The sequence below is a fragment of the Habropoda laboriosa genome, unplaced genomic scaffold (assembly GCF_001263275.1).
Source record: "Habropoda laboriosa isolate 0110345459 unplaced genomic scaffold, ASM126327v1 scaffold33, whole genome shotgun sequence".
Taxonomy (NCBI): Eukaryota; Metazoa; Arthropoda; class Insecta; order Hymenoptera; family Apidae; genus Habropoda; species Habropoda laboriosa.
Window position 1 is genome coordinate 3,236,210 of NW_017100187.1, and position 22,902 is coordinate 3,259,111.

The 22,902-nt window shown below is 42.0% G+C and overlaps 3 protein-coding genes across 11 annotated transcripts in view; all 3 read right to left on the bottom strand.

Moving 5' to 3' along the window:
- LOC108579510 (histone acetyltransferase KAT6A-like) overlaps window positions 1-4,165 on the bottom strand; it is a 16,224-nt gene extending 12,059 nt beyond the window's left edge. The window contains 2 exon segments of the mRNA XM_017943054.1: window positions 94-925; window positions 4,025-4,165. Coding sequence (XP_017798543.1) covers window positions 94-615 — 522 coding nt within the window. The 5' untranslated portion in view covers window positions 616-925; window positions 4,025-4,165.
- Window positions 4,166-6,036: 1,871 nt separating this feature from the next.
- LOC108579702 (adenosine kinase 2) lies at window positions 6,037-8,037 on the bottom strand. The gene is made up of 5 exons (XM_017943291.1): window positions 7,935-8,037; window positions 7,165-7,372; window positions 6,812-7,087; window positions 6,317-6,725; window positions 6,037-6,222 (listed from the first exon to the last, which is right to left on the bottom strand). Exons 1-5 carry the CDS (start codon window positions 7,949-7,951, stop codon window positions 6,095-6,097), a joined length of 1,038 nt encoding a protein of 345 aa, XP_017798780.1. The 5' UTR covers window positions 7,952-8,037; the 3' UTR covers window positions 6,037-6,094.
- A 1,903-nt stretch (window positions 8,038-9,940) lies between these two features.
- Window positions 9,941-22,414, bottom strand: LOC108579708 (RNA-binding protein lark). Of its 9 annotated transcripts, XM_017943309.1 has the most exons (7): window positions 22,342-22,414; window positions 20,207-20,369; window positions 19,395-19,940; window positions 19,203-19,272; window positions 18,989-19,088; window positions 15,527-15,574; window positions 14,383-14,614 (listed from the first exon to the last, which is right to left on the bottom strand). In XM_017943309.1, the coding sequence occupies exons 2-7, from the start codon at window positions 20,348-20,350 to the stop codon at window positions 14,566-14,568; spliced, it is 957 nt and encodes a 318-aa protein (XP_017798798.1). In that variant the 5' UTR covers window positions 20,351-20,369; window positions 22,342-22,414; the 3' UTR covers window positions 14,383-14,565. The 9 variants fall into 9 exon arrangements, 7 of the variants coding, with proteins under 7 accessions (XP_017798796.1, XP_017798798.1, XP_017798790.1 ...); XR_001891469.1 differs by lacking the exons at window positions 14,383-14,614; window positions 15,527-15,574 and adding exons at window positions 9,941-10,393; window positions 17,987-18,073 and having other exon boundaries at window positions 18,989-19,272; XM_017943307.1 differs by lacking the exon at window positions 14,383-14,614 and adding an exon at window positions 9,941-10,393 and having other exon boundaries at window positions 18,989-19,272.
- Window positions 22,415-22,902: the final 488 nt, after the last annotated feature.

Sequence of the window (22,902 nt, forward strand, 5' to 3'; positions counted from 1 at the left end):
CGCGACACGACGCGACGCGTGTTTCGAACCATCTAAATAGCAATAAATTATTCTAGAATGACTCACCTTGGAAACTTGTGGCTCCGGAGGGGCGGTAGAGTGCGCGTTTTCCCCGTGTTTCTTTAGATAAGGCGGCCTGTCCGGTTGCCGGAAAAGCCTGCCATCCTGAATCACCAGGCCTCGGTCGACTGCCCTCTTGGCGGAGAGCCTGAGCGCCGTTCTCAAGTCGCCCTCGGCCTCCTCCTCGACCGTGTGACTCTGTCTGATGTACTTCTCGATGTTCTTCAAGCTCGAACCCTCCCTCTCGCCGAGCTCTCTAACCGCCTTACCGAGCACCTTGCTCAGATCGGACGCCTTTCCGACCTTCAGTGGCTTCGACTGTAGTCCGCCAGGATCTTTGTACGAGGACTGGCCCTTGTTGAAGATCTTCAGTACATCGCCGCGCTTCACCGCGACCTCCAGATGCTCTGCGATCTCCTCTTCGTGGTAGTTGTGGTGTTGACGAATCGCGTGGCATATCCGCTCGACACTCGGCCTCTGCTTCTGGCTGCGGATCTTCCGGATCGCGTCCAAGAACCAGGCCGACCACGTGTCGGCGGACTCGGGCTCCTCCATTTCGTCCTCTCCGTCGGCCGTCTGCCGACGAGAGCGGCGTCGGCGTCGGCACCGGCGAAGACGCTCGCGTACCAGGCCAGGGTATACTCACCGCACCCGATCTCGGTCCCGGTCTCTCTCTTCAGAGCTCTCCCTCTCTCTCTCTCTCTCTCTCTTTCTCTCCTCTTCCTTCTTTTACATTCAATCTAGACCCCGCACTCACATTCTTCCGTTTCCAAGGATTCTCATAGAGCTTCCGCTTCCCCTTCCTCCTCCTCCTCCTCCTCCTCCTCCTCCTCGCGACCTTGCACTCTCCTTTTTCACGATTACCCTAAAACCAAAATGCAACGCACACGCAACCATTAGTCAGTCCATCTCTCCTCCGCCTCTTCTCTAATTTACCAAGATTTTAAATTGCCTCTCTCTAAACGCGAATCGCCGTCAGTACGCGTAGCTTTTCCGGATTTTGGAGCATCTTTTATTACGATGGTGCGCGACGTGTATCGATCGGTTCCATGCACTCTGTCAGTCAGCTGCACTGTACTATGATAACGTGTGCCCAATGTAAACTAATCGAGATGTATTTGAACGTTTCGCGACAACCTGTCTGAACAAGTCGAGATATCCACTTGATCCGGCGTAACCCAGAGCTTACTCAACGCCGTTACATACTTCCACGACAATTATTCTACGTTCAATCGTTTCAAGAACCCTCATACGTAAAACCGTTCAATTTTTAGCTTCGTCACCAACCACTGACCGATTTTCCCCTAAGCGGCAAACTTTCTCCTCCGCGTGAGCAAGCTCGGAAAGGTGTACGTATGGTGCACGTGGAAGGGAGAGAAATATTTAAAATCGCTGTATGCCGCGCCGATATTGCGCAACTTCAAACTACGTTGCAGACGCACGTGAGACATTTGCCTTTTCCGACTTAAGCAACGAGAGAGAAAGAGAGACAGACAGACAGACAGACAGACAGACAGACAGAGAGAGAGAGAGAGAGAGAGAGAGAGAGAGAGAGAAAGCTTGCTCTTCCATCATTTCCAGCAGCAGTTTCCATTCTTTCTGTCAACCATCGAGATGCCGTTCCAATGTCACGTATGAGCCAAATATGAGCTAAATATGCCAGAGTATACGGATTATAATTTCCTAATCAAATTTCTGCCAGCTTCACTCAAGATCCTTTTATCATCTCTGACGAACGCGGACGAACGCGGACGAACGCGAACAAACGCGTCTCGATCTTGAATCATTGAAATACAGACTCCAAAAGCCGATTACTCTCGGTCTTAATCGTGACTCACCGACAAATCGTCGCTATCCAGACCATATCCTTTTCGCATTACACACCACGTTTCTACTTCTATCGCCCAACTATAACACCGTACACGTCGTCTGAATTTAGGGCTAATGGCTACAAGGATATCGTCGAAAACTTCTGTACCGCTTCGAATGCTACTTTATCTTGTCTTGCATTCGCGTAAGGTAAACCAAGATAAACTATTCACGTATATTATACCAATCCCCACGTGGGATTATGTGGAATATCGCACGATCATGGTGAATGAACGCGAAATAAAAATACAGCCACCTTTTCTAATAGGATGCAGTACGAGCAATCTTACTCCGGACACGTAGCGTAGAAAAAACGATAATGTTCATTTTTCCACCAGTTGATAATCGATCCTCGTAAACGTGCACGCTCGCCTGTCTTTACGATTACTACTACTTCTTTCTTAATTCGGACAACCAACAATCCAAACTTCCTCTACGAGCACCTTGGACAAGCGCAAGTAAAAAAGAACAAACAACCACGATCGCGAAGCGGATTGTCAATCGGGACGATTAGATTTCCATCGGAGCTTGAATTTTCAAACGTTTGCCTTCCTTTCGATTCGTTAATCGGACAATTAACGGCACGCTTCCAACAATTACGGGAGAACAGGAGAGCTCGCACGCGCGCGCCTCAGAGAGAAAGAAAGAACAGCAAAAGAAGAAACATACCGCACGTTCAGAACTTTCCGTCGAACCTCGTCGAATATGCATATACGTTTAATCTGTAAGTCAGTTCGGAAACCCTCCATCCTTCTGCTCTCGCTCACTTTTCTATAGGTGCGCGCCTCTCTTTCCAACTCCGTCTCTTATTAGGCAAAACCAAGTATTGGCTGAGCGAACACGTCTGCTGTCTATTTGTCTGTCGTTCGTCCGGTTAAGAGGACGGGAACGAGGGCGAAGAGAGGCCGGCTGACTCTGGCTCTTGCTTCGCCGTGGCCCCTCTCACCCGACGGAGAGTAAAAGAGAGGATGCTAGCGGAGAGAGAACAGCTGCCACCAAGAAAACGGACGGTTACCGAACGACGATCAGCTACGACCGACCAGCCACGACAACGACAACCACGGCGGCTTTAATCGCCGTCGGCTCTGCTTCTTACTCATCTTTTCTGCATACGACTCTCCTCGGCCGACTTTGCAAACGCGCATATAATATTAATGCAACTCGAAAGCCGTACAATACTACGTTTGTTCGGTGCCGTGCGTGCCTGCATGCGAGCGTTCGAAAATTAACCGCGTCAACTGCCATCGTCATTCACTTCTCAACTTTCTCGATTACCGAGAATGCCAAATCACCGAGAATTCCACGTCGGATCTATGTCTTCTAATAATCTCACCAATTGACCATCAACGTTGGTAGCCATTTTTTAATCAATGCACTTGCAAACCACGTACTTCCGTCGACTGGAACGCTTGTCTGCTCTTTATCGAGTTCGAGTAACCGTTACGATACGCACGAATCACATCTCTCTTGAGAAATACACTCTGTACGGGTAGCGAACGTAATCGCGACGGCCGTCGCCCACCAACCCGTCGCTGACGCTATTCTCGGTCACCTGCCGGCTAATTCTTCCTACCATCCCTCGAGATACCCTCTTTTTTACCCTCCAAACATCCACGCTCGATCCGCGTTCTATCAACCGAACCAACGAAACGAAGCAATTACATCCAAGTAAAAGACGATCGAGAGGCACAAGTTTCTCGAAGCCCGACGGGCAGCCATCTTGGCTAGGCACGACCAACTCTCCGCTATTTCGCACAACTTTTCGCGCGTAACCACCATCCTTCCGCTCCAACATCCTATTCTCTCGATTTACCGGGAAACCTGTTATCCTTTTCTCCGATTCCAATCTTCGCTTATTCCCACATTTACCTCCGAACAAGTGTTAAGAATAAGCGAAACAGGAACGGACACTGCGTATAGAAGATTATCTCCCTCTCTTTCGCACTCTATTACACTCACTCACTCTCTCTCTCTCTCTCTACCTCACTCCTTCTCTCTCTCTGGAGCTGGCCGCCCGACCCGCTGGCCCGTATGCGTCGGGTGATGATTCGCGTGCTTCTCTTGCAAGATTTAACAAGAGGTAAAGTGCTTTTACCTGATCGCGGTAATTCCATGTATAAATCCACAACAGAATCAGCACTAGTCACTAGGCACCGATACACGGGATGTGTAATCACGATCACCAATTATCTCACGACAACGGCGTCACATTTCACACAAATCAACAAAGGTTACCCACTTGACAAAGATGGCGGTCGCGGGGGTTACACACTGCGCGCACGCGGTGGGGAGCGCACTGCGCACACCGCGCTCACAGTACGGCGGAATCACGAAGCAGTCGTAGCGGCACGCGTTTTCCTCGACCAATCAAACCGTCCACTTTAACTCGTACACTCTCATTACCGGTCACACGTGCGTCGCGTTTCGTTGCTTCTCTGACGCGCGCGCGCGCACACACACACGCACACGCGCGCCTCTAACGTTTCTCTACGTATATACCATGTCCCATGAGACGCCTGGAAAGAAAACCTTCCAAGCGCGGGAGTGCGTGCAAAGGCGAAAGCGAATATTGAAAGCGATCGCTGATGTTCCGCGCTAAACCTATCCACGTCAGATGTGTGCACACGATTCACCGAGCCGTCTCTCTGCCCCCTACGACCATATTCTACCTCTACACTATGGCCGCTTGCTTCACGCTCGATTTAACCATTCTCAATCAGTTTCCTGACACTACAGCGCGCGCCACTCTTGCACGAACGCTACCAGAAGCTTTGTCAACGGGCTTCCAGGACTGTATCTCCGTGCCCTCAGGCCACCTACCTACAAATATTAATCAAACAATGATATTCGCCATTCGGTCGCCCAACTACTTCATTCTTCTCCTTCGATGCTTCCTGTCCTTTCTTCTTTTTTCATTTTCATCAGTTCTTCTCCTCACCTTTTACTTTCACTTTTCCTTCTTCTTCGTCTCTGTCTTCTTCTTTTTCTTCTTCTTATTCGAGACAAACATAAACGTGCTCTGTTTATCCTTGACACATACAAATTTTTCTTCGATACTTTTTTCCACTACGTAAGTACTAATTTTGATTAAACGGATCAGCGGTGATGCGATTAGTTTACTATTAGTTCATCCAAACTCGTAAATCTTTTCAAATTTATATACGAATAACTGATACTTCATTTTTTTTCTTTCTTATTTTTCTGCTGCAACGACAATCGAAAAAAATACCTAATGACATATTTTTTAAATGTTTTTTTATATATCGATCGCATAATATTTTTAGACCATCTGGATCGTAACTAGTATACCATCGTCGTTCTTCTAACTGTACACATACAGTACGTATCCTATACAATTTCGTAATGAGATTATTGATTTCTTTAAGAATCGCATGTACGACTATGTTACGTCTTGCACACACGTATGCCCCTTTATTCTTTCATCTTTATCTTGCCCAGCAATTTCGTATATGCATACGTACCAACCCCGACGACGCAGACGTACCGCCTGATGCTGTGTTTATTTTGTTGTTTTTTATTTTTCACTATTGCGAGCAGTGACTTTACATCTCTTAATAGCCAAGTATTCAATGAAAAGACAGTGACGCAGGTGATTATATTGATTTTTTTTTCAATTCTGCAGAAATGAATGGAAATAGCTGATATACCATATACAGTGTGAATTAAGCGATGCACCTTATTCTTTCGTTTACGTTCCGTATTACGTGGCAAACAAAGTTGCATTCGTCTACTTTGCTGATAATGCACGATTAATTAGTCCATGATAATACATCGTTTATTAATTTCAACTGATACATTTTCTCTCGCTCTTCTTTTCCTCTACCTTATCAAAATTATTTTTACCATTTCCAACTTATACTCGTCTTATTCAGCAAAAATATTACAACGCTATAAAACTATTGCAAATTTCTGTATTTGCACGCGACAGCCTATAAATAACATGTACCTGCTACTACAAAATAATGTAGTTTCAAGATAACGTGATATAAAGGAAAGTTAAGTGTGTCCTCTTTACAAAAACAACAGGTCTTCTAGATGTAACTACGTACAAACTTATTTCATAATTTTAGAAATCAAGGGGATAAAAACTGTTAAAGTATTTATTAAGTACAGAATTTACAATTGCTAACTGACTTAAGCATCATCAAAGAGTGAAACTAGGTTTCCCTTCGTAAGTACATCCAGATCTTTGTACAATTTGAGTTGCAGCCCAAATACCGCATTTTATACAAACTTCTATGTCTCTACCTTGTACCAGTTGGGCCAAAAAACCTGAAACATTGACAACGTTATATACATATACATATATATATTTCTTCTGAAAATTGTCTACTTCGTTGGAAAGCAAACATTTAGAAAAACATACCTCCCACGAAAGCATCACCTGCACCATTAGTATCGATAACTTTTTCTTCCGGGAGTTTAACAGCAGGATATTCTGTTACAATATTATCTTTTACTACTAATATTTGGTCAGCACCTTGTGTTACCACAACAATTCTCTGCCTTTTGCTATTCGCTTTCTCCATTTCTGATAATTTTAACGCAATTTCTTTCCTGTCTGTAGTTTCAAAGTTATTCACTTTCGCGAATGTATCAACTTCTATTTCGTTACCGAATAGGATATCCACGTAAGGGAGAACCGCTAACATAGGCTTTTTGTAATACTCGCACAAAAATGGCGCGCTAAGATTCATCATAAACATTTTATTTTTCTTCAAGGCATGCTGAGCGACTTCTTGTATCGTTTCTGGACTTACAGTTAAGAAAAAGCCCTAGAATTTCAAAGCATAGGACTCAATATTTGGCTCGAATTTAACAACTTATGGCTGTTACATACATTTTCTTCTATTATACATACAGAGACATAAATATATTCAGCCATTTCTATAAGCATTTTGTTTTCAGGTTCTTCTATGTGCGAAAGCGAGAAGCAATTAGCAGCAGCCAAGTTAGCGCATAAGGAACGTTCATTTCCAGTAATAAGAACTGCACAGGTACCGGTAGGTTCCTTGTTGGTATATTGATAACGAACATTTAAACCATCCGCCCGTGCTTTATCCTCTAAAATTTTTGAATATTTGTCTCTTCCAACACAACCCATGTAAGTTGCAATTCTTGGTCTTTCCAGGAACCACTATAGAATATTCAACTCTTAATACTTGTAATAGAATATCATTAACAACTATGTACTAAACCATCTAAAGAATTTACTTGTGCTACTCTCATAGTATTTTGCACAGAACCTCCAGCGATAAAGTCTGCGTTATATAGTTCTATTAATTCATCATACATGGGCTTGTGCTTTTCTTGAGCAAGGATAGCATCGTTGGAATTTAAGTCGTATTTTTTTAAAAATTCGCTATCTACAGTCGCTGAAATATCAAGAAGGGGATTACCCATGCCTAGAAGAAGGCCCTCTCTGAAATGTTTCAGAATCGTTATACCTAATCAAATTCATAATCCGCAAAGAGTAATTGTTATCAAAATATCGAATTTAAAATAAACGTATCTATATATTTCACATATGTTTATGAAACTACAATTCCCCGCCCCCATATTACGAGTTAAGCGTGGAAAGTTTTTTTCTACACAAATCCCCCCCACTCGCCCCTCTTGCAGTTTAATACTGACAATTACATAACCTGAATTTTACTTTCCACGATGCTGTTACAAGTTTGGAAACTGTAAGCTTGATAGATAATAAACTATCATGCACGTTAGGAATGTTCGAAAAAGCTATATGAACAATATTTATGTGAATGTTGGAAAAAAAATGAGTGATTCGCAATTTATTTAGCAGATGATGTAATCGCGTATTCGATTCATACACATCAGCACATGATACAGCCCGCGTGTAGAATCTAACCTCCCCAAAAGGGCAAAGCTACTCTCTGACATAACCTCTTATTCGAAGAAAAATGTTCACGACATAACTGAGAAGCGCTAAAATGAAAAATATTTGCAATAATAAATTCTCATACCGTAAGTCCAACGCCATTTGTTACAATTTTCACCTACTGCAACTAACAGTTTCAAAATATACCATATGTGATTGGCGACGATGCGCCACTGACTTGTGGTGGAGCTCCTCTTCACTTGCCAAGTCTATTGAAATCACGTGCACTTTGAATTGTGTTTACATTAAAACGTCATCGTTACAATTTTAGAAATGAATGGAAAAACGTAACTTATAAAACACTCGTTTAATGAGACAAATTATTTTATTTAGCTTCCCATCGATGCATACATCATACTGTCGTAATCTACTTTATGTAACTAAACATTCGGTAAGAATGAAATTTGAATTAAACTGTGTATTCTTTTTCAGCATATGTGAGAATTCTTGAAACAGTGCATATGCAATACACACACACACGCGCGCGCGCGCGCACGCCAAATTTTCAGTATATGTAACACTAATTATATTTATATATCTTTAAGCAAGTGGAATGTAATAGGTTTTCAATAAAATAACTTACACTCGGCAATTAAATAATTCATTCGTGCAGAAAATGCACGTAATACCTGTTTCCTTTACGTAGTCTATTAGTATACATATACATTTATCGTGGTACATTATTATTGAAATTATCAAAAGAATAAACTTTTGTGCAACAAGTCAGTCTAAGGATATGATAATGTGTACACCATACGAAACGGTACAGTATGTATTTCTCAAGGACGTACCGTAAGCTTGACGAATAGAAAGAAGATAAAAGAGCTTGTAAATTATGAGTTGGTTCCAATTATTGAAATTCTTATTTCTCGAATAAAGGAACGTGCACTTTGTGCAATTTACTGCAAGGATAATAAGTATTTTAAGCCTTAATCTTCTAAGACTTGTTGGAAATCATTTTTTTTATTGCGCCAAATAAGCAATCAGGAGACTGAAGTCAGTTATTAAAGGTCACTCAGGCATTTGTCAATATCAAGAAGTAATGTATCAAACTTGAAATATTAGTTAACGGTGAGGATAATTGTGAAAAGAAGTGAGGCTAGCGGAGTTACAGTTCGATTCTGGTATCTTTAGACTTGAGGAAGTGGTTGGAGGATACTGGAGAATTAATACAGAGAATAGTTACGTTTGAACTACTCACATCGAAATTGCGAGGTTGAACCAGTAGAAAAAGCGAGGACATACTTGCCAATACTGGTTATATGTATATGTAGGTGAAAAAAGGGTAGTTACCGACGATTAAAGTTCGCACCTGGATTGATCGATCCGATAAAGGCGAGGGCAGTCGAAATTGGAGTTTAGACTCTATCAGACGGTCTGACAAATTCGGATAGTTGAAAAGAGGAGAGGAAGGTAGTTAGCCAGGAATAGGCAATCTGGTGTCTGTGAACATTAGTAGGAAATAATGCAACTAATTTTAGGTGGTCCTGGCTTGGATCATCTTGGACAGCACTGAGTCAGCTATGACACGCTGTTAATCAGAACTGCTCTGTGTCCTAACAATTTTCGTGTTGCAGCATCTTCCTTTCCTGCATTTAACGATGTTATACTTACCGCTACATCTTGATAGAAATCGTGCGCAACTATCTCATTATATACAACACATATAAAGAGTAAATGAGAAAGAAGAAAGGAATACAGGGAAGAGGAATAGTTTTTTGCTTCCTTACGGTACCTTCTCGTGTTTCCACGCAGTCGAGAAAAACATTAGAAAATCCAGTCTTTAGCATGACAGAGAAGAAGCATGTGTCGGGATGAATGAGTTTATACAGCATCACCGTTCCCCCACAGTGCTAGTTTAGATTCTGGAGCCTATATTCGCATATGAAGTTCTTCATATCACTGGCGTTCAATGTGCATGCGTATGCGCCCTACCGCATCTCCTGAGAAAGAAAAGATGACTCTCAACAAAACGAGTTGGGCAGACACAGAAAAAAGCTGTGAATTTTTAATGTTTTCAAAGAACAACACGCAGGTTTGCTTTCGCTTTACTCGCTTTCTTACGCGAATCTGAAAATGATAGTGACAGTGAGTGAATTGTTTGCTGGTGAACTTGCCTTGATACGATGCGGTTAGCACCCATAATATACTTCTCCAGCAGGATTTACGATGCACACCCATATTCCATCATAATCATCATCAACATCATCGTAATCATAATCATCATTGTGTTTCGTCGGTCGCATAAAAGTTGTCCCTGGTTGACAATTACCTTTTTTCTCTCTCTCTCTCTTCCATCGCGTATCATCGTAGGATACGTTGAAGACTCATACTCTATCTCCCTGCCGCCGCCACCTCCACCTCTCTCTCTCTCTCTCTCTCTCTCTCTCATTTTATTCTCTCGTTTATTGTCACTTTCACTTCTTTCGTGATTCTATCCCTCTCTTTTTCTTCTTCTTCGTACTCGACATCGTCAAGTTGAGCAGCTCCTCCCAAGTGTATACGTGTGTCCAGAAGCGTTTGGCGTAGTGGCTCTATCGTGTCCTATATCATACATCACATTACAATATGCATAGTGTTTTTTTTTAGATTTCTCCGTGGCGCGTCTCTCTATCACTTTTTTGGTAATTGGTAACCGACGACGACGACGACGACGACGACGACGACGACGAGGGCGAGGGCGACCCCGACGACGACGACGAGGGCGAGGGCGACCCGGTACGAGATGCGTTTTTTTCTGCCGCGCACGTGAAGAATTACACGGCCCGGTTTTTGCCTCATACATGCATATCGCACATTATCATCCTCCCGATTCTACTACCCAGTCAATATTTCAATAGCGCCTCGGTTCTTTTTTTCGTTTTCAGTATTTTCTCGTCAATATCTTTCGTTTTTGAAAACTCGCGTATCACGAGTCATCTACCATAGAGGGACTTCACGTTTTTCCGTGGTGTCGTGAAAGGAGAACTCGTACGACGTATTTCCGAAGGTCTGCGAGGTGCGTTTCAATCGGCAAGCGATAATTACTACTCGTGTTCGTCGGGAGTTTTCACGCCGTCGATCATTTCTCTCGGTTTGCATAGCCCGACGATCCGACGACTCGAACGGTGGAGCGACATTATCGAGACTACCAAATGCCATGATTGTACCCGTTCGCAACATAAACGGAACAGAGTGTATTGGTGACCGCAGGCTTCCTATCGGTGCATTTTACTTCCGTACAACGGTAATCTCCGACGATTTCACTTATCGAACTGACATCGACCACGGAACGAAGTAGTGGTTTCCATGTTCAAGTTCCATACACACGACGGCGACGACGAACGATAGATACACATACGTATATCTACGCGTATCGATCGATAAAATTTCGCTGCTGTTTTTCTTTTTTCTTTTGGCAAGGGGAAAATATATCATCCTATCGATTATCCGCGTAACCTGAGCGTCACCGTACGTCAGCGTTTTCAGTTACATCACACTGAGACGTTAGACGTATGGATTATTCATTAATGTCTATCCGCATAGAACAAATGTTACCGAAACAAGTCTTTTGCGCAGGAAAACATTACTACTGGTTCTTTATTTCTACGATTCTTTCACACAACTGAAAACAACGTATACTTAATGCTGCACAGATTCTTAGAGTATTTGATTTTCGCAGTAAACTTGCATCTTTATCAGTTGTAAAACTGCTAAGCCCACCCCTACGATAACAAAGAGTAGCACTCCTTCCACGGACGATTAACATGTGCGATAAAAAAACAGAGAAAAAAGAAAAAAAAATGAAAAAGAAAAAAGATTCGATCTATAAGTTTCGACGGTGTCAATCATTTGCAAAGAAGAGTCTGGTCCAATTATTACTGCGATAACTATGATGCAAAGGGAAGGAATGCAACGTCGAAAGACTACCACGACTCTTGTACGCATTGTGTTCCGCCAAACCTGACATTCTAAGAGGGACGCAATTTATCTGTTCGCCAAGCACATGTGAATTTGCTGTGCAAGTAGTACACTAAGAGTAAGGAAGTAAATATAGACGCGATAATTATTGGCAAAACTATCGCAGTTCTCTCTATAGCGGTGGTTACGATGGAAAAATCACGAAGGAGAATCAAAAGTGGATACTGATCGATGTACGATCTACGAAGGATGTAACCAACGAGATACAACGAGATCGAACTGCTTTCGGATATTCCGAAAAATCGTGAATATCGCGAGCAACGATCGCGGCAACGTGTGTTAACGCGCTACGCGCAGGAAGCCAGCAAAGCGCGCGCGTCCATTTACGCCACGACCGACTACATATGTATATTTTTCCTTAGACGGTAAATTAATTTCTCAATGGTGATACGGGTCAGATGGTATTATATAGGCTGGTGGTGGTGGTGATTGTGGCGGTGATGGTGATGGTGGTGGAGGTAGAAGTAGAGGTAGAGGTGGTGGTGGTGATGGTGGTGGTGGTGGTGATGGGTTGTGTTGGTGTGATAGCGGTAGAGGATTTGAGCGACGAATAAAAACGGTGCGAGTGATGATTAAAAAACACGAAACGACTTTTCTGTGAATTTCACAAGTACATTGTTATTACATTCGCTTCTTTAATCCATTATTAGTATGATTACCATTAATCTAATTATCATTGAAAAACAGGTCGTATTATCAAAGAAACGAGGAAGAGAAGAGGAAAAAAAGAAAAACGAGAAGAGGGAGAAATATTACACATACCAACGTGTATACGTTGCTCGAAACGGAAAACGGTGGTCATCGGCATATATAGGTATGGTGTGTATACGTAGGATGTGTGTATATGCCGCGCGCGCGCGCGCGTAATATATATATATAGTGTGTGTGTGTGTGTGTGTGTGTTTATATATATATATAAGCTAAACGGAGCGCAGTTTTAGTTACCGTGTTAATTTCCGGTAATTCTCCACGATAATTAATTCTAATATGTTAATAAAACGGTAATTACGTTACTACAGGTTAACGATATAATGTTCGCACGACCCACTTTAAGGTTCCCATACAGAATCGACGCATCCTACGAATCTACCATGTCTCTGAAATTCTATCACTAAGGCTCATTCGTGGTCATCGGGAAACGATTCGAACAGTCGAACCCGCACGCATTCCTTCTCGTTTCTTCAGAGAAAAATCATATAAAAAGGCTGTGCACGATCTTTCAGCTTTCTTTTCTTTTTATATTTTTTACGGTGAACTCTATGGTAAAGGTTTATTGATACAACGCTAGCCATATAAAGCATAACTATACGCTGCGTATAGAACGAGGCTTAGCCTCGAATTCGCACTATACGACGTTGGATCTGAGAAAAATCGGGGTTACGACGACGGGAGAAAATTCAAATTACACGACATCGATTACACGCACATCGTTGCCTCCGTCGGCGGCGTCTTAAGGCGCTAAGCAACCAACACGTTTATCCTCGCATGTTATCGAACAACCGTTTTTCTTTGCTTTTTTCTTTTTTTCACTTTACAACACTTTTTTCACACGCATTACGAAAATCCGCCGTTCCTCGAGCAAACTATACGACGGTGGACGTCGGGGGGCTGAGACGAGAAAAACGCGTGTAATTAAGGGAAAGATGAAAGAAACGTACACGTTTACAAGATGCTCCGATTTTGTGATTGCGACGCGTTGTAAACCGCGCGCAGTTAATTGCGTAAAAAAAAAACACAAAAAGGAGAAAAATACGGGGAGGTGTATTCCGCTTCCTTTCTAATCGACAAATTTCACGTTTTTCATAACTACCAGAGCGTTTGTCACAGGAAAATCTGAGTAAAGTTTATACGACTAAAAGGGGAGAATGCTCGTGCGCGTCATCGTCACAGAAACGGTCATCGTCATCAAACATACGTGGTACACACATATGTATACATATATATGTATATATGAATATATATGTATGTATCTTGTTGCAAGCAGCACCATCCTACCAAAAATGATTTGCGAATTAATCTCCTTCCATGTTCCTGCGTAATTTATCGAAACGTGGCTGTGATTTGGAAAATTGTCTTTGGTAGGAGGATGCCACATAGTTTCTTCTTACACATAAAAAGAGAACATATGCTTATCAATTCAGGATGATCGAATTGATACGCGTTTGCAAAATATTGGACGCAGTTTCTGGTTACAGGATCGACGGAGATAGTTGCTGTCAGAGCGACGAGAATGGATTGAATCGGGTGAAACGACGAAGGGCAGAGGGCGGGAAGAGGGAAGGAAAGCGACCGAGATGTTTGTCGCGCGTATTCATCTCGAAAGAAAGGGAAACCAGGGACATGGGGAGAAAAGAAGGGTTTCGGTGCGATGGGATGGGATCGGATGGGATGGGATGTGGTGTGGCATGGCGCGGCGTGATGTGGTGTGGTGTAAGGGGTGACGGCGGCAGCGGCAGCGATGGACTGCGTCGTAATAAAGGCCTGCATTTCGAAGAAATTCTTTTCATTCTGTTCAGCTGCTTAATATTCGTCCTATTTGGATTTCTTTCTATTTTTCTCTGTTACTTTTTTTTCCGTTCCGGTTCCGGTTCTCGTCTAAATAGCGCATTGCGGGGAGAGTAGATCTTCGCGCGTGCAGATCGACAGACGGCCAAGAGTATCTCGGTCCCGAGGCTTCCTGCTAGCGACAGACACAGAGACCCGACACAGAGAGACAGACAGACCGACAGAGACCGATCCGAGCCCGACGCGACGATTTAGTATGGTGCGAACCGGCGCGACGGCGATGGCCCTCGTAATCCCGGTCTGGTAACCAAAATGAATCCACGTCAGTCACACGAGATCGATCAAACGATTTCTTTAGAAACACGGGCTAAGAGAGGAATAGCTTGTGAGATACAAATAAGGGCGGATAGGTAAGTAGACAAGGGTGGTATAATACAGCATATCTGTCGTGGGCACAAAAAAAAAAAAGAGAAAAAAAGGAAAAAAATAAGAAAAGGAAAAAAAAACACAGAAAAAGTAACAAATCTACGAACCGACAGAGAGAGAGAGCGATTTATATGCGGTGTGTATTAAAAGAGGGGTCCGGGAAAATTATTTAACGGGAGAAGCAACAGACGGGTGTCTTAACATGGTAGCAACATCACAAAGAGTACGTTCTTCCTCGTTATTCTCGCTAATTATTCTCGGCAACGTGTATTAGTAGCATGTGTATTTCTCAAGCCAACGAAGATGACTGAAATTTTCGAATTTCACGTACATTCCACAGGCACTCGCTCATTCACTCTCTCCCTCCCATTCCCTCTGTTTCTCCCTCATACACGCGACACTCTCTTCTTTGCGAAATACACACGTCGCTTTGTTGCCTCGTTCTTCCCGATCGATTTAAACGGATAGATCAGACTGAATTAGAGCACAATTTCCGCGACTACTACAAATATTTACACTATACGCGCTACCAAATATCGCGGTTTGAACCTCCGAACAAATTGAACGCAACTCTAACGGCAAGCAATCGCCGGCGAAAAAAGAAAAGGAAAAAAAAGGAGAAGAAAAAAAAAGAATAAAGAGTACGCGCAGTCAGGCAATTCGGCGTGTCGTGGCGTATAGAAAGAAGAGAGCAGAAATGATTAAATCAAACCGACGACTGAATACTAAGAAACGTTTGGATACGACTTGGGCCGATTCGTAACTCGAATTGACACGTCTACTTACCTACGCTCTTCGAATGAATCTCGGCTGAAGTCCTCGTACATGCCTCTACTATAACAGCGGTATAATAAATAATCGAATCTACGAATGATCAGAGATCAACATATACCATGTACTTGCTCCCTTGTCCAAGGCTTAACTTTGTGAATTAGTCCCTGTATATTGAAATGCAAGGATAAATAGCCGCGTGCTGCCTAATATGACTGTGTTATTAAACAGAGGTCAGAAATTGTTCGGAAAGAGGCTGTGCATTCCACGGGTAGATTTACATGTCAATGTAAGAAATGTACGAAGACGCTACCGACCATACATCATAGCGAAAACGAGAATGTGTATGCGCGAGAGGAAGAACACCGGGGATACACACGTATATAATAAAGTATGCCCGTGTTCAATCTCGGCCTTCCTAGAATGTCTTCTATCTGTACTGACGAATATACCGACCATCGAATCACGAATACACGCTATCGTACAAATATCGAAGGTAGAAGTTGTTGAGAGGAGCGCGCGCTGCCGAATGTACGGAGCGCATTCCCGTGGAGATATTAATCGGGCCGGTAGTAACCGTTCACTGGGGACTATATATGTATCTCTTTATACAAGTGTGTGCCCGCGCGACTAATACGCGCGTGTGTGTGTGTTTCTGTGCGTGCAATTAGGCGCGTGCTCGAATTATACCTAGAAATGTTTCAACGCAACCAGTAACGAATTACTTCTTCTATCCGCTTTATTTCATACGAGATACATTTACCAGAATGAAAACAACAAATTAATAAATGCACGCGTAATACAAGATTCACAGCGATAAGGGATATTTTTCTTTCTTTCTTTCTTTTATTTTTCTCTTTTCCTTTTCTTCTTCTGTCTTTTTTTTCTTTTTTTTTTTCTTTTTTTTAGAGCTAGTCATATAAGGCAGGCAGCGTTAGACTGGATTTTAAACCCATGCGATTTTCAAGTTACAAATCATTTTACATAATCGGAACGTGACGAGCCGTTTGCAGCCCAGGCTGGGATTATGTAGGATAATAAGGTAACGTGCAACAACAAATTCAAAGTATTCAGAAAGATTGACAAGTTCAATCAACTCTGTTTTCTATTTGAAAGTTTTCGAATGGATTTACATACATGAAAAGCTTTGAATCTCGTGAGTAGAAGTCAGCTTCAAGAACTGTGGATCGTAATTTTGAAGTAAATACAATTCTCTTCCCCTTTGTTCACGTGTGTGTGTGTGCGCGTGCGTGCACGTCTATGGGGGAGGGGGGGCATGTACGTAGATTTGTCATCGCTATATCCGTGCGCGCGTGTGTGCCCTCATACGCTAGCTAGACGCGATATCTTTTTGGTGTCGTATCGCGTGCTGTGCAGCTGGGCCGCCCCGCGCGGTTTCGTGAAATTTTTCAGAATAACTCAACGTCTTAATGCAATGTAAAGTGCAACTTTTAAACTAATCAACGCATTTCTACCGTTACACGTTGTGACAACAACGTTTAAACAGAATTACATGAAGAAAAGTGAGACACGACAGAAAAGAAAGGGGAAAAAGTGAAAGCAAAGAAAATGATCGTACATGTCGTGGTCGTAGAGCCGATAACAACTTAGGTGAACGAGTTTTTTGTCGTAATAATAAAAGGAAAATAAACAGATAGTCCGTGAAAATTGGAAGAATACTTGTACACTATTTACCAATGATACTTTAAAACAAAGTAACTACTTCAATAACTTGCTTGTCCTTCTCTCAACGCGTACACAGCTTGAGATTATTTCTCTAATGTGTAGTAGTATTCGCGAACTGGTGGTTCGTCACTATCGAGAAATCACAATTGAGAAATCGACGCGAAATCAGCCTGAATCGATACATAGAGAACAATAATGAAATCGATCGATAAAATAGACTTTTCAAGAAACGTAGCTATGAAACTGACCGTAACAACTATTAGAAACACGCCGATATACACAAAACTTACTGTCCAATTCGTCTGGAGAGCTGGTTTCTACTTACGAGACGTTTTAAAGACAATCGATAGGCGCCGTTCCTGAAAATCGCGCCAGCCCTTTTTTTCTTTCTTTCTTTTCTATCTACAGCGTACGAGAGTTCGTTAGAATTGTGGGATCGCATCCTGGCTCGCGGTAGTGCGATCAAGAAATCTAGTTCGCATTCCTTAGGAACGTTTCTTCATCCCAGGCCTCCGCGCCACTCCCGGTTGAGTGATGTACGTAATAGGGAGCGCTTGAAACACAAAGGATTTATGAGAGACATACAGGCCAATCTCGCAGTTAACGCCATGGATCAAGAGAGTCTATGAACAGGGACATCCCTAGAAGAGCAGTCGACATGTTCAAGGTACGATCAGTCGAGACCCGGATTTTGTTGGCACCGAGGAAAATAGAAGCTGCTGATGTACAACGCGCCAGCGACAAGAACGAGGTATGACTACTCGCTAACAAAAGTGGTCAAAGACTTACTCTTGCACGACTTGAACGCTGGCCCGGGACTGTCTCTCTAGGGTTGTCCGCATTCATGGACAAAGATGGTACGCAGCCTGAGGTGCACTGAAATTTAGAATGTACAGAAACGTCCAAGCGTCATATATATCTATCAATCTATCAATCTATCTATCTATTCAAACATGTATGTATATACAACAATAATTCTTATCGTTATCGTTATCGTTCTTCTTCTTCTTCCTCTTACTATAATTATTCTTATTATTGTATATATATACACACACATTAGCATTTTACTACGCAGACTCTGCACTCATGTGGGCATCGGGTCGACACTCTCTACTTGCATTGCAAACATTTCGCGATTATTCTTTCAACGATATTGCGATAGAGAACAGAGAAGAATGATACGTGTAATGCACAACACGATTCTGCGTGCGTTATATCTCCACACTATCCTATACACACATATATGCATCGGTGCCACGTGTGTGTGTCTGCCTGATGCGTCTATACATACATTATATGTATGCACGCAGCCAGCCAGCACAGCGGCGCACACGCGCATGCGCATGCCAAAATGCATATCTGTATGCATACGTACTGCGCGATTTCATGTATCGAACAAATAGAAAGAGAGGTATAGTAAAGCAGAGACGTAACAGTGAATCAACGTTCGAATTCATTTGTCTCACGTGACCAAATATGCGAGAGTCTAGTTTTTCCCCCCTATATCGTGTGCAAACAAATAACCCGAGTTTCCCCGATGCAATTAAAAAAATCTCCACTTTTCCAAACGATCCAACAACAACGTTCTTCTCGACCAATCAATTTAAACAAGGAACATTGCGAGATTGATAATACGTAAGAGAAAGGAGGAAAAGCACACGGTATCGAGTATCATTAATACAAATGTCGACGAATCACCGAACCCCAATTCGCATGAGCTGTTAATCCAGCCTGGAACGTTCACAATGTTAAGTCGGACGAATGGGCAGTCGGTACATTGGCTCTACTCACCTGAACCGGCCGTTGTTGCCACTCGGAGGGGGTGATCGGCGGCTGAACATGCCATACTCGTTACCACGGGAGAAGCCAGTGTCGCGCATGGATCCCATACCTAGAGGAGGCATAGGAGGCATTGGGTCTCGTCTTGGGGGTAGAGGTGGCATTGTCATTGGTGGAAAGTCAAGCCCGCACATGGAACTTCCCATGTCACAGGGCCCTGTCATACCCGTAAACCGCCTCTCGTAGAGGTCCCTGGTGTCCTCGAAGCCTCTCCTGTCATAGTAGCTTTCGTAATCCTGTAACACCAATCAAACAAACACATTGCTACCATGATCATCCGTCGTCGTACGTCCTACTCTTACTCTCCCTCTCTCGTTATTAACGCGTGATTACTACAAATTTCAGAAAAACTACTTACTCCAAAGCGGCCACCACCCATTAGCCGGTCCCGAAGGAACGGTGGTGGCGGCGGTGGAGGATACGGGTCGCGTCCAAACATTCGGTCTCTGTATCCGTTCCTATCTGGTCCTCCTCCCATTCCTCCTTTCGGGCATTCCTTGGACCAATGGCCGCCGCGACCGCAACGATAGCACTGTTCAGGATCTCCCATTCCCGGCCTTTGTCGCACTCTGCTCGTAGAAATTTGAACCTTCATCGGCTGACCATCCACCATTTGTCCATTCAGCTCCTTGATGGCATCATTCACATCACCTGTTGCTTCTAGATGGACGAATCCGTAATTTCTCACGATATCGCATTCTACAACGGTGCCATACTTGGCGAACAGTTCGCGCACTTGAGGCGCTTTCGTATTATCTGTGAGATTGCCAACGAATATTTTCGTCGTAGGTGTGTTAGGTCCCTTACGACTCTTTGCAGCTTCGCATTTAATCGGCTGTCCATGAACTATATGTCCATTCAAATTTTGTATCGCGTTTCTCCCTGCTTCTTCATTCTCCATATGCTGTTGAAAAAGTACATTATAACGTATTTGTGGAATTGAACAAGTGTACAAGACATCTTGTTAATATCTGATCAACCAAGAAAAACAACGATACAGTAAAATGGGGATAAACAGAACAAAAAAAAAAAAAAGAAGACAAAAAATGAAAAAAAAAAAAAGATATTAAAGGTATTCACTAGTTGCGTTAAAAAAATGTGTCGCACACGCACGCACGCACACACGCACGCACGCACGCACACACACACGTATAGTAAGAAATAACTTACCACAAATCCATAATTTTTGACCACGTCGCATTCTACAACCTTTCCGTATTTCTCAAATAACGGTTTAATATCGGCATTCGACGTCTTGTCAGCTAAATTACCGATGAAAATTTTGAATGTGCCAACGCTACTAAAACCCGGCATTTTCGGCTCGTTCTAGAACCTAATTTTAAAAACAAAATGTTTCATATATTACTAATTACTAATTCCTATCGTTTTTCCGATTATAGTATACACTAAGATGGAGTAAATGCAACGTTTCAACAACACCAGTGAACCTAAGTACATCTACTGTATTCGCGATAACACGATATTTTACGTATTACATTCTTTTTAATACGATTAAATCGAAACAAGACTACTCGCCGCGCATTTCCTATTGTGAAAGGAAAATTTCACAGAATTTAAAAGCTTCTCGTATACTATCAATTTGCTACGTCATAATTTCATTTTTATATATTCAAAATGTATATGTACTGCACATACAAATTTCAACTAATCTGCTCTACTTTACGCAGAAAAATGTAACCACTCGAATCAAACTTCCAAAAATTCATCAAGGATATTCAACGGTGACGCGATTGTTTAGATCCCCCTTCTAGCACGCACACGTTTCCTTCCACCATTTTGCTAACGATCTAAGTTTTCGAATTTCGAAGGTCATGAATTTTGTCGAAATACTTCATTTGCTCATCGACTTTTTATCCGATAAAACGATTTGCTTAATATTAAAAACGTACAAGAAAACAATTTTTTCCTTTCTTGTTGGAGCAGAACAAGGAGAATGTACACAAGCCGAGGATAGTCACTGCGTTATAAAAGCACGTAGTACGGAGAGCGTACCGACCGACCTCGAAATGGCGCACGAATTCTACAATGTGTATTCAGTCACGTTCACCTCTAATTATTGCATACGTTTTTACGTTCAAACATTATGTATATGCTTTTTTACACTCACCGAAGATTACTGCGTATAACTTTTAACGAACGATTTAACCAACACTGAGATTAGGCACGCGACTTTACACAAGAGAACGCAATCTAACAATGGCGTCTTACTTGCCGCGTTCGCTTGTACGAGATGTCGAGGTAGTGACCCCTGTCGGCAAACCGCAGTACAGAAAACCGTACCAACGATGCGTCCAAAAACCTATCACGAACATACCTTCAACGGTATTTTATATGCTAGGAAGGCGCGCGGGAACTACTGCCTTTACTATATATGATGCTATTTTATTATAATTCCCAACAATTTTAATATCAAGTTTCAACGCTCTTCGAATAGGATATACCAAATTTCCATTCTTCTAAGCACAGCAACTCCCCTTTTTCCACACGGTATCCAAACATTAAGAGATATGTTATTAAATGTACGCAATGGCGTACACGATATAAGGTATGCGTTCTGCTTGTTCGTGAAATATATGTATACGTAAGCACCAAGGCGGTATTAAAACGATGTCACTTGTAATTATAGATAATGTTCGTGAAAAGAGAAAATATAGAAGCTAAAGATAATTAAGTTGTTGCAAGCACGATATAAATTCTTAAAAACAACTAAATACAGTAGCAATAGTAATGCCGCTATATTATAAATAAACACTTGGGAACAACTTTGGAAATCTAAAAACATCAACTTTACGTCCGTAAACTAGTGCATGAAGCGATGTTAATCGGTTCTCGATCAACACCTATTATATTTTTCGTAAACTATATGTATCAAAATCGAGTTCAGTAACAGTGATGCAGAAAATTCTCATATTCCCGTGAGATCAAGCTTTTCTAGAACGGTAACACGAGATGATGGAAATTCCGTATAACATGATTTCAAGCATTTTTCTCGCCACAAAATGATATATAATAATATCTTAACGATGAATATGTTACATACCACCAAGTATTTAGCAATTTTTCTAGTCTATTAGAAACAAAACTAAATATCTGTAAAATTACGCTCTATCACGGAGCTCGACAAACGCGAAATGGCGTGTGCTTTGCGTATCTTTGCACGTCGACACTACAGACCACACTAATATCACCGATCCAACCATACAATTCTATTTCAATATCTCTCCGTTGCTTTTATGTAATAACAAATTTTATACGAAATATCTTAAAAATATTACAACACTTACCAAGTCAGTATTTCCGTAAAACAATCCGATAAAACACTACGCCAAACAGTACGCCTCCCGATGTAAAAAAATGGCGGACCGAAACAGACCGGGAGGTGGAAAGCGGCGTCCCTTCCGATGAGAAAATCAGTATTGCCAACTCGTGAAAACGAAATTTTCTACAGATATTAAAGTGACGATACCATCTTACGCATTAATTTCTATGCATAATCGTGTTCTGATTTTTCAACAATTTGCACACATTACGGAAGGCTATGCTGTAAAATTGTAAAGTAGAAATGATTAGAATACGTTTGGTAAAAATTGGAGATTTTCCTCATGCTTTGTTCTATCTCGATTTTACAAATATAGGAATACAATTACAAATGAAAGGAATAAAATTTGTAAGCATTCATAATTAAAACGATTTATGTTACTTTTACTCTACCTCGTTGTTGTAGTTTCGCTATTCTTCTTTACAATTTTATAATCATACCAAACTAAAAAGATATCGACGTTGTGTTTAGGAACTTGCTCCATCACATTTTAGTCACCAATATTTCCTCTTATACAACGATTTAT

Excerpts from the sequence above, each read along its gene's own strand:
- LOC108579708 (XM_017943301.1), bottom strand. The coding sequence starts at position 20,350 with ATGCCGGGTTTTAGTAGCGTTGGCACATTCAAAATTTTCATCGGTAAT. Across the intron at positions 19,273-19,394 it reads TGGGTGGTGGCCGCTTTGGA|GATTACGAAAGCTACTATGA; the intron begins GTAAGTAGTTTT and ends TTGGTGTTACAG. Across the intron at positions 15,575-18,988 it reads GGCAACAACGGCCGGTTCAG|TAGAGGCATGTACGAGGACT; the intron begins GTGAGTAGAGCC and ends CCGCTGTTATAG.
- LOC108579702 (XM_017943291.1), bottom strand. Across the intron at positions 6,726-6,811 it reads CTGAATATATTTATGTCTCT|GGCTTTTTCTTAACTGTAAG; the intron begins GTATGTATAATA and ends TTGAAATTCTAG. Across the intron at positions 6,223-6,316 it reads AGGTGATGCTTTCGTGGGAG|GTTTTTTGGCCCAACTGGTA; the intron begins GTATGTTTTTCT and ends TCAATGTTTCAG.